This window comes from Podarcis muralis, chromosome 7 (genome assembly GCF_964188315.1).
Source record: "Podarcis muralis chromosome 7, rPodMur119.hap1.1, whole genome shotgun sequence".
In the NCBI taxonomy this organism is placed as follows: domain Eukaryota; kingdom Metazoa; phylum Chordata; class Lepidosauria; order Squamata; family Lacertidae; genus Podarcis; species Podarcis muralis.
In genome coordinates, this window is record NC_135661.1 from 25,888,001 (window position 1) to 25,899,533 (window position 11,533).

The 11,533-nt window shown below is 44.2% G+C and overlaps 1 protein-coding gene across 1 annotated transcript in view; it reads left to right on the forward strand.

Annotated features, from left to right (window-relative positions):
• Nucleotides 1-7,248: 7,248 nt before the first annotated feature.
• Nucleotides 7,249-11,533, forward strand: part of LOC114603186 (arylacetamide deacetylase-like 4) — an 84,202-nt gene continuing 79,917 nt past the window's right edge. Inside the window, exons 1-3 of the mRNA XM_077931413.1 lie at nucleotides 7,249-7,702; nucleotides 8,452-8,668; nucleotides 11,120-11,183. Of these exons, the coding sequence (XP_077787539.1) occupies nucleotides 7,526-7,702; nucleotides 8,452-8,668; nucleotides 11,120-11,183 (458 nt within the window). The 5' untranslated portion in view covers nucleotides 7,249-7,525. The remainder of the gene's footprint in view (nucleotides 7,703-8,451; nucleotides 8,669-11,119; nucleotides 11,184-11,533) is intronic.

Here is an 11,533-nt window from a genome sequence, read left to right on the forward strand (position 1 = left end):
TCAGTGGAGGCAAGTAGAATAAGATCTATGATTCGATGAACTTTTGAAGATTCCTCTGCTTAAAAAATATATCAAAGGAAAGCCTATTGGTTCACATATTTTATCGATTCTGTCATTTGTATTGATGTAAACCTCCAAAAATGGGCCACCTTGGGCCACCAGAACTGTCTGGTGACTAATAGCATGGTATTATTATTATTATTATTATTATTATTATTATTGTTGTTGTTGTTGTTGTTGTTGTTGTTGTTGTTATTATTTATACCCCGCCCTCCCCAGCCAAGGACGGGCTCAGAGCAGCTTATAAGCAATAATAAAAACAAGTTGAATGATCACAACTTAAAAACAAAATTAAAATACAACATTAAAATATTGAGACATTAAAATATTGAAATGTAGCCTCATCGCAGGAGGAGAAGGAAAAGAAAAAAGAAAGAGAGGGGGGGGAATCAAATTGGCTCCAAGCCAAAGGCCAGGCGGAACAACTCTGTCTTGCAGGCCCTGTGGAAAGAAATCAGATCCTGCAGGGCCCTGGTCTCATGAGGCAGAGTGTTCCATCAGGCCGGAGCCAGAGCTGAAAAGGCCCTGGCTCTGGTTGAAGCTAATCTAACTTTATTAGGGCCCGGGACCACTAGGGTGTTGCTATTTATGGACCTTGAGGCTCTCCGTGGGGCATACCAGGAGAGGCGGTCCAGTAGGTACGAGGGTCCTAGGCCGTGAAGGGCTTTAAAGGTCAAAAGCAGCACCTTAAATCTGACCCTGTACTCTACCGGGAGCCAGTGCAGCTTGAAAAGCACTGGGTGAATATGCTCCCATGGCAGAGACCCCGTGAGGAACCTTGCTGCAGCATTCTGTACCCGCTGGAGTTTCTGGGACAGCTTCAAGGGCAGCCCCGCGTAGAGCGAATTACAGTAGTCAAGCCTGGAGATGACCGTCGCATGGATCACTGTGGCCAGGTCAGGGCGGGAAAGGTAAGGGACCAACTGTTTCATGCGGCGAAGGTGGAAAAATGTCGCCTTGGCTGTTGCTGTAACTTGCACCTCCATGGAAAGGGAGGTGTCAAGGATTACACCCAAAGTTTTAACGGAAGACAATGGTACTATTTGGGCCCCCGCAAGAGAAGGGAGTTGGTCAAAATGCCCGGCTGTGGGGTTGTCATGGAGCTGCCTAAGTATTTTGGCCCTCAATGCTTCTCCTGGTGCATACAGTGCCCCTTTGTAGTACAAGAACCCTCCTTTTTCCTCAACCCCCCCCATTTCCCCCTTTCCATCTCTGAGCTCCCTAATTTAATCGGAGCAAACTCATTGTGTCTGGTGAGCCCAACCAGTTCTTCCTCCCCTACCAGTGCTCCCCCACATGACCATCAGTCTTCTGGGAACTTGGGCTGGCCACAGGAGGTACTTCGCCTTCCATATACTCAGGTTTTCTGGAAAGTGCTTCCGACCTCACATCCCCCCCCCCCCGGTACATATTGTATCTCAAAGTGATACCGTGATAATGTTTGCGGCCACCGGACCTGTCTCTGGTTTAGCACACACGTTGTTCGCCAGTTTTCCAGGTTCTTGTGGTCCATTCGGACCTGGATCTGGTGCTGCGCCCCAATCAAAAAGTGTGTCCACTGCCAAAAGGCCGCATAAATGGCCAGCAATTCTTTGTCATAAACAGTGTAATGTTGTTCTGACTTGCTCAGTTTCCTGGAGAAAAACGCACAAGGTCTGCAGTCCTCCGCTGACCCTTGTTGCAACAGTACTGCCCCGATGGCCTGGTCTGAAGCGTCCGTCTCCACTCTCAGTGGCTTCCCAGGATCCACGTGCAGGAGCTGCTCCTCAGAGGCAAAAGCCTTCTTTAACCTTTCAAAGCACTGCTGCACTTCCTTGGTCCACGCAAACTTCTTCTTGCCGCTGAGACAATCCGTTATGGGTGCTGTCGAGTGAGCAAAGTTCTTGATGAACTTCCTGTAGAAGTTGCTGAAACCTAGGAACCTCTGCACATCCTTCTTTGTTTTGGGACTCTTCCATTCCAGCACTGCTTTCACCTTCTCTGGGTCCATGACCAGCACCTTGTCTGACAGTTGGTACTCCAGGAACTCCAACTCTCAAGCATGGAATTGGCATTTCTCCAGCTTGACCTACAACTGATGCTTCTTCAATCTCTCTAGCACATGCCTGATGTCTTTCACGTGCTGTGCTTCATTTTCAGGGAAGATCAAAATGTCCTCCAATAAGGCCACGCAATTCTTGTACAGCAGGGGCCCCAACATGTGGTGCATAAAGGCTTGAAAGCAGGCGGATCCCGATTGCAATCCAAACGGCATGACGAGATACTCAAACGCCCCCAGGGGGGTTAACATGGTCGTCTTCCATTCGCCCCCCTCTCTCACTCTAATCAGATTGTATGCTCCCCTTAGGTCCAGTTTGGTAAAAATTTCCCCTGCCTCACATGCATCAAAACATCGTCAATTCTGGGCATGGGGAAGGCTACGGGTTCAGTTACCTTGTTCAAGAGGCGATAATCCACTGCAAGGCGATGCTGATTCATTGTTTTCTTGTCCACAACGAATACTGGGCTCCCCCCTACGCCTCTGAACACAGACAAACCCCCAGCCCCTTACATAACCTCGCTTTTGCCCTAGTGTAACCTCTTTTTTCCTCTCAAAGCTCAGGACCTCTCTGGAAAGTTGATATTCTGCTCCTTCAAATGGCAGTGGTAAAACTGGAAGTCCAGAGCCCATGATTTGAATATCCAGGGTCTTAGGTAGGAATGGGACTCATGTCGGAAGCCTTGGAAATCTTGGGCCAGGAAGTGCGCACAAGTCCTCTTCCACCTTAGACTAGAACTCCCACCATTCCTGACTATTGGGTTAAGCTGGGTGGGGATGTTTGGAACTTCAGTCAACAAACACCCGGGGTATGTAAAACTGAAAAGCTTTACCTGGAGCTGGATGGTTTGGTAGCTGGACTTGAAATTCCTAAATAGGGCACCACTAATTGTGCCACCGTCAAGACCCATAAAATTGTTCTTGGTATTCTGATGGATATCACATCTACATGGAAGTCTGTGCTGTAATTGGGAAATAGTTCATCAACCAACCTACAACCGGCTGTGTATAGATACCACTGGTGGAGTTAAACAGCAGCAAATGCTGACAGTTTAGGCTCAGTGTTTGCGTCTCACTCTTTGGAACAGAGAAATGGAACTTTTTCAGAACCTCCTGCTTGGGTTGAATGGAGTTATAGGGATTCCTTCCCTGTCTCTTCTCTCCTGGGTGATTTACTATGATCTTTCCAGGAGTGAAATTCTACCTGGATTTGACAGTCCATTGAAGCTTCGAGGTCTTCACTGTCTTACCATAATGGCATTCACTGCGGTAAGTTGGGGACTGGATGAGCTGTTAGCTGAGCCAGCAGGTCCTTTTTATGTTCTCATGGGAAAGGTGATTAAGAAATGTATTATTATTATTATTATTATTATTATTATTATTATTATTAATAATATGCATTTGTAGGCACCAGGCAAAAACATTTCTATATCTTTTAAAGGTGTTATTGGTATGCTTTGTTCTTGGGTTCTTGCTTTCATTGTGTTTTGGGTTTTTATCTTGTATTTTTTTTTTTTGCTGTGAACCACCCTTTGATCCTTCCATGAAGTGCAGTACAGTGGTACCTCGGGTTAAGTACTTAATTCGTTCTGAAGGTCCGTTCTTAACCTGAAACTGTTCTTAACCTGAAGCACCAGTTTAGCTAATGGGGCCTCCAGCTGCTGCTGTGCCACCAGAGCACGATTTCTGTTCTCATCCTGAAGCAAAGTTCTTAACCCGAGGTACTGTTTCCGGGTTAGCAGAGTCTGTAATCTGAAGCGTATGTAACCCGAGGTACCACACTGTATATTTAATTAACAATAATAACAGTTATAATAATAACAGTTTATAGATTTAAGTTATTCATATACTGCTTAAACCAACATGCATATAGAAGGACACACATAGAAATAAATCATTCACACAAAGCCATATTTTGTTTGCATCATGGTTTCTTCAGGAAAGCACATATGGTCTCAAAGCCAAGCAACGAGGCTGGAAACCCTGGGCGGGTAGAGAACTGAAGGTAAGTGTGGAAAAATGAGAAGGATTCACTCATCCCTGCCTGTGACTACTGGGAGTTGCAGTCTCACAGCATGTAGAGCAGTGGTAGGCAACCTAAGGCCCATGGGCCGGATGCGGCCCAATCACATTCTCAATCTGGCCCGTTGACGGTCTGGGAATCAGCACGTTCTTACATGAATAGAATGTGTCCATTTATTTAAATTCCCATTTATTGGGAATCTGCTTTTTTCCATTATATTATTCATTATTTCCTTTAGTGAGAGGACTTAATTTGACTTAATTTCTTATAATATTTAATTGGTATGCCATCAGGCCCTGGGGCCTTCCCATTCTTTCCTTGCTTAATTGCATCTATAATCTCTTCTTCTGATACTGGTTTTTCTAGTTGTTCTCTTCTTTCTTGGCAAATTGCCCTCAGTTTATGTTTTCTTATCTTCTCCTCATTTTCTTTCTTATATAGTTCTTTGTAAAATTTAAGGAAAACGTTCCTTATTTCTTCGGGATTATCTAGCATTTCATTATTGTCTTTTATTGTATTTATGATCTTCTGTCCTTGTTTTTTCTTTAGTTGCCAAGCTAACCATTTTCCAGTTTTGTTTGCTGATTCAAAGTTTTGCTGTTTTAGTAGTTTCATTTTCCATTCCACCTCCTGATTTATAATCATAGATAGTTTCATTTGCAACAATTTACTTGCTTGTTTTACTTTGGGGTCCTCTGGTTTCCTAACCATCTGGTTTTCTATATCTTTTATTTTATTTAATATTTCTACTTTATTATTTCCCCTTTCCCTATTTTGGATACAATTCAGTTGCAGGAAGAATCCTCCATAATAGCTTTACTTGCATCCCAGACTACATTTATGTCTATACCTTTATTTAGGTTTAATTCAAAGTATGTACTGTATTTTTCGCCCTATAGGACGCACTTTTCCCCCTCCAAAAATGAAGGGGAAATGTATGTGCGTCCTATGGGGCAAATGCAGGCGAATGCAGGTGCGCACCGACCCCTCTCGCTATCCAGGCTTCAGGAAGCTATCCGCAAACCTTCGGAGTGCAGCGGGAGTGCCCACCATGCTCCGAAGGCTTGCGGATAGCAGCCTGCAGCCCGAAGCCCGGGGAGCGCTGCGCAGGGCACCTCGGGCTTCGTGCAGATATTGGGCAGCCCCACAAACTCAGGGGACAGCGGGGAGGTGCAGCGCGCCTTCCCACTGTTCCCCGACCTTGTTCCGAGGCTGGCGCTGGGAGAAGCGTGCTTCTCCCCAGCGCCAGCCCCACAAGCTCGGGGGACAGCGGGGAGGCGGAGCTTCTCCCCACTGCCAGCCCAGAAGCTCAGGGGACAGATATCCGCATGCCTGGGGAGACTGGCGTGACTTCCCGCCGGGCTCCCTAGGCTTGCGGATAGCAGCCTGTTCTGGGGGCTGGGGTCGGGGGAAGCTCGGGCATCCCCCGCCCCATCCCGGCACCTGGGGAAAAAATAATTCCCCCCTTTATTTCCCCCCCCCAAAAAAACTAGGTGCGTCCTATGGGCCGGTGCGTCCTATGGGGCGAAAAACACGGTACTTAGATATTTTTTTATTCTTTCTAATATTTCTGTATTGTCTAACAATTCGTCATTTATTCTCCACTTCCTAGCTGTTGGGTCTTTAGCCTTCCGTTCCATTTCAGTAACATTATGATCTGATAACGTCTTCGGTAAAATTTCAGCTTTCACCACTCTTGTAGTTGGTTCTTTTGATATCCAAATTTGGTGTATCCGGCTCCACCTTTGATTTGGTTCTGAGTAATATGTGAATTGTTTTGTTAATGGGGTTTTTTAGTCTTATATCCATTAATTCTTTATTCTCTGTTAAGGATATAAAAGAATTCGGTAATTTCCCCTGGTCCGATTTCATTCTTCTTGTTGATCTATCCAGTTCAGTGGAGATTACCTCATTGAAGTCTCCCAACAATATAGTATTATAGTCTATGTAGTCAATATTTCCTCTAATGTATTTCCTCTACATAATTTCCTCTATGTAATCCATATTTCCTGTCATTTTTGTAAAGGTCTGCTTTCTTTTCGTTTTGGCACATATATCCCAACTATGATTATTTTTTCTCCTTCTATTTGTACTTGTATTCCTACTATTCTTCCTTCATTATCTTTAAATATTTGTTGTGTACTATATTTATTTTTGACATATATAACAACTCCTCTCTTCTTTTGCACATCTGAGGAAATGAATTCATTCCCCAATTTTTTATTCTTTAAAACTCTATTGTGTTTCCATGTTACGTGTATTTCTTGTAAACAGATTATGTCTATGTTTTTTTTAAATAACTCATATTCAATTTTTTTTGCTTTATTATTCATGCCATTAACATTCCATGATATAATTTTAATTGTCATTTTGATTTATTTAATTAAATACAATTTTATTTTATTGTTTATACTTAAATATCTGCCTCTTCTCCCTCTTGTTCTTGTTTATCCTCTTCACTTTCCTGTTTCCCTCCCTCCATCTTCCCCAACTCCTTATATCTTCTCCCAAATTTCTGCGTTTCTTGTACTGTCTTAATTTTAAATTTTTTGACTTTAGAATAAAATGACACACCTTCTGGATGCTCCCATTGGAACTTTATTTCGTCAGCTATTCCCCCCCCCCCCATTCTTTGTAAACATTTCTCTTGTGTAAAAAACGATTGGGAATATCCTTAAACACCACAATTGTTTTCCTATCTATAATCAATTGTTTTTCTCGGCTCTTCCTCAGAATAGTATTCCTCACTTCTGGCGAGTTAAAGATTGCTAAACAATCTCCAGGGTATTTCTTTTTTGTCTTGCTTGGACCAAGGTGACTTTTATTCTGAAAACATTAGTCACCATGTAATCTAGCAATTTCTGTGATAAGTCTTTCTCTCACATTCTCCCCATCTTTCTCTGGAAGTCCGCGAGATTTCAAGTTCTGTGCTTTTTGGTTCATTTCAAGAAAGGCTAGATTGTCTAATGTATTTTCTTGTGTTTTTGAAAGTTCTTCTATTTGCCCTTTCATTCTTTCCCCTTCTTTTTTATTTCCCCTCATTTCTATTTGCATTTTTTCCGATTGTTCCTCTACTGTTTGTATTTTTATTTTCAATTCCTTCATTTGTCCTGATAAATCTGAAGCCAGTTCCAAACTGAAGAGCTTTACATGGAGCTGGATGGTTCGGTGGCTGGACTTGAAATTCCTGAATAGGGCACCACTAATTGTGCCAACCTGACCCATGAAATTGTTCTTGGTGTTCTTATGGATATCACATCTACAGGGAAGTCTGTGTTCTATTGTGAAACAGTTCATCAACCAACCTACAACCGGCTGTGTATAGATACCACGGTGGAGTTAAACAGCAGCAAATGCTGACAGTTTAGGCTCAGTGTTTGCGTCTCACTCTTTGGAACGGAGAAATGGAGCTTCTTCAGAGCCTGCTGCTGGCGTTGAATGGAGTTATAGGGATTCCTTCCCTGTCTCTCCTCTCCTGGGCGATTTACTATGATCTTTCCAGGAGTGAAATTCCACCTGGATTTGACAGTCCATTAAAGCTTCGAGGTCTTCACTGTCTTACCATAATGGCATTCACTGCGGTAAGTTGGGGACTGGATGAGCCGTTAGTTGAGCCAGCAGGTCCTTCTTATGTTCTTATGGGAAAGGTGATTAAGAAATGTATTATTATTATTATTAGAGTTAATAATACTTATCTGTAGGCACCAGGCAAAAACATTTCTATATCTTTTAAAGGTGTTATTGGTTTGCTTTGTTCTTTCATTGTGTATTTTGGGTTTTTATCTTGCATTTTTTTTGCTGTGAACCACCATGAGATCCTTTCATGAAGGGCAGTATATTTATTTAATTAAAAATAATAAATAACAGTTTATATATTTAAGTAATTCATATACTGCTTAATCCAACATGCATAATGGAATCAGTAAAATCAATGAATTCACTTGACGATGCAATGAAGATATTATCACATTCAACAAGGGCTTCCTTTCAGCCTATAGAAGGACACACATAGAGAGAAAAAGCCATATTTTCTTTACGTCATGGTTTCTTCAGGAAAGCACATATTGCCTCATAGGCAAGCAGGGAGATTGTGGATTGTTTCTCCAAAGCTTAGCTTGTTTCCCAGTTTCTTTTGCCTCTGTACCTTGGCGGGTGTTTGGGTTGGGGTGACCAATTCTATGCTGACCAATTGAAATTAATCGACTTGGCTAACATGGGCTCATTCATTTTCATGTGTCTACTTTAAATAGGACTTATTTGGATACCACCCATTGTGAATAGGATGCAAATGTGGGGACGATTTTCTTTAGACTTTTCCTTTGCCCAACAGGGGAAGTGTCTTGAACTGCTGGGTATCTGCAGACAGGTTGCCGTTATCCGCTTCCTCATGAATTTCTGGAATCCAAGAGTGGATCCCAGCCTCTCTGCCAAAGATCTGCTTTTTGACGGGGTGCCTGTGAGGGTTTATCAGCCCAAAACACCATCTGCTGGCCCAAGGAAAGGATTTATGTTCTTTCATGGAGGAGCTGGGATGATTGGAAGCATCGGTAAGAGATTAAGGCTGTCAGCCCGTGAACACTTATCTAGAGGCAAGCCCCATTGAACTCAAGTAAGCCCATGTAGAATCCTAGAAATGGTGTGAAACCTCTATTGTCAAACCTCCAGTCAAAGAGAGCTTGCCACCTCCCAAGGGAGGCGGTTCCCTGTCGAACAACTCTTACCATCAGAAAGGTGTTTCTAATGCTTAGTTGGAATCTGCTTTCTGGGTAGAAGTGCTTCAGATATCATTGGAAGAGAGGTTTACAGGGCTGAAATACAAGAGTGTTGGTGGAAGTTCCTGAAGAGACAAGGGGCACACGTGTGCTTTGGATTTGCATTTGTTAATTTATAGACATGGACCCTCTTGTTCTCATGGCTTCCCAGATCCTACGTCTCTAGTTGTCAATGATCAGGGTTCCGGGGAGCTGCACTCCAGCAAGCAGCCCCTGGGGGAGGGACAGATCCCCCCCCACTGCTGATACTGACTCATTCATTTCATAAAATTCGTATAACACTTGATTACATAGAACCTCAAAGAGGTTCACAAACATGTACCTAATAGGTTGCTGTTCCTGATTGCTCTGCTTACCAACCCAGCCCCCTTCCCACCTCTGGGTACCCCCTTGTTTACACCTGACCAAATCCCACACTCACCCACCACACCCATTTGTGCTTATTTATCTGTATACACAGGTCAACTTTCTGAAACCCGTAGCCCGAAACAAACTGGACCTCCACCAGGTTTCCATCTCACAAAACCGATCACAATTTTACAAGTTGGCAAATAGCCGTGCCACTTTCAGAAACACAAAGCAACAAACTTGTTATCAGAGTTCCCCAAATCGCCTGCCATCACGCCCGAAAATTCCCCATGCAGGTGAGCGGAGTACTGTTGCAGACAGGCTCTCTTTGTGGGCTTCCTGCTGACATCTGGTTGGCCTTGGGGAGAACACAAGGCTGGGCTGGCTGGGCCTTTGGCCTAATCCAGAATGGCTCTTTCCTATCCCTCAAAGATAACGATATGAGTGGTTGAGAGAACTGGACTCGCACCAGGTTTCATCTCAGAAGACCAATTGCAATGTAATATGTTGGCAATTAACAAGTCCCATTCAGTAGCCTTCCATTGCAACAGCCTATAAAGCAGGAACTGCGGGAGGAAGGAAGGCTAGGATCAAGTGACACATGAAGAAATTGGGAATCAGGAGACTGGTGACACAACCTCCTGCAAGAGTTTGCTATTGCTACAGACATTCATTGCTACAGACATTCAACGGCTAGACAGATTTCTTCCAAGGTGGAGATTTGGGAGGTTCTTATAACAAGTTTGTTTTTCCTATCTCTGAAAATTGAAATAGGTTTGCATATATGAATACAAACAATAACATCTTAATTCAATGAAAGCTTGCAACTCATGGATCTGTGTGTAATGATCTCAGGCCGGCAAACAGCTCTGATAAGAATTAATCAGCCTCTGGAAGATTTATGTATGTTTATTTACAGTTCAAAATCACAGAGTGTGGCAAACGCCTGTCATTCTCCAATAAACGTGCTCAGTCTGAGTTTCCGTTTCTCAGACAGCACAAAGGGCAGTGGTGTAGCGTGGGGGGTGCAGGGGGGGCCGGCCGCACCGGGCGCAACATCTGGGGTTAGGGCAAATCCATGGGTTAGGGGGCGCAAATCCACAGGTTAGGGGGCACAAATCCACGGGTTAGGGGGCACAAATTACTTGCCTTGCCCCGGGTGCTGACAACCCACGCTACGCCGCTGACAAAGGGAGACAAGATCCGGTCCTTCCCCTTTCCCCCTTACTTAGCATTTTCACCTCCCACTCCAACCTGCTGCGAGGAGAATTTGGGCATCCTCCCCCCTCGCTGTCCAGCGAAGATTCCTCTGAGAGCTCTACTCTAGTATCCTCTTCCAGGACATCTCCCCCCCCAACATTCGGAAGCCGCAAACTCCCTGCCTTTGTTACTCTTCCGGCTTCATAAGACAGAGAAGGAAGGGGGGCTAAGTAAACCCACCCCTGCCTTGCCTGAGGCTGCGATCTCTCATTCTCAGAGTCAGCCTCATTCTCAGAATCAGACCCCTCCCAAGCGTCTGACCCTGCTGGATCCCCGACACCATGCCCCATATCTCTTAAGCTGAAGATTTGTTTGTGTCTGGGGGAGGGAGGTTGTAATTTTGTTCAATTTGTTTTTATATGTGAACCTATTTAATTTGCAGTTTGGGAAGCAATTTGTGAACCCAAAGTCAGTCTCTGACGCTTACAATGCAGCTCGCTAGCAATGGGATGTTCACGATGCATGAAAAGGCTTATGTCAGTGAATATCGCATGTACCAATACTGTATGAAAGGGAAGATTTCTTTGCAAAACAGCTGTTGTGAAACAGCTTCCTTTCATTAGGTATATCTTCCACATAATTGCTTCCCAATTTTGAATTTCCCTCCCAACTTGCTAGCATTCTATGAAGATGTCTGCAGCAAGATTGCCAAGGAGACTGATTCAGTGGTTGTGTCTGTTGGGTAAGTAAACACAACCCCATGGCGTTTCGTAGGGAAAGCGTGTAAGGGCCCAGCATGCTGCTGTATTTCAGGCTGGCATCCCTGGCCATATTCCCTGCAGGAGAAAGAGGCTCCCCACGAAAGCTGTCAACGTTCCACTCTGTGATTGAAAATCAGAGCTTCATGTGCTTAAGACATGAAGACGCTCGCTTCCGTGGGGGGACTATGAACTGGGCATAAGGCCTTGCACAGTACCCCTAACCAGGGCCTCCAGATCAGCCTCGCCTTGGAGTCCACCCAACCCAGATCCAGCCTGGAATCAATTCGGGAGTGGGGCTAATGTTCAGTTAGGGCTTTTAAATAAATAATCA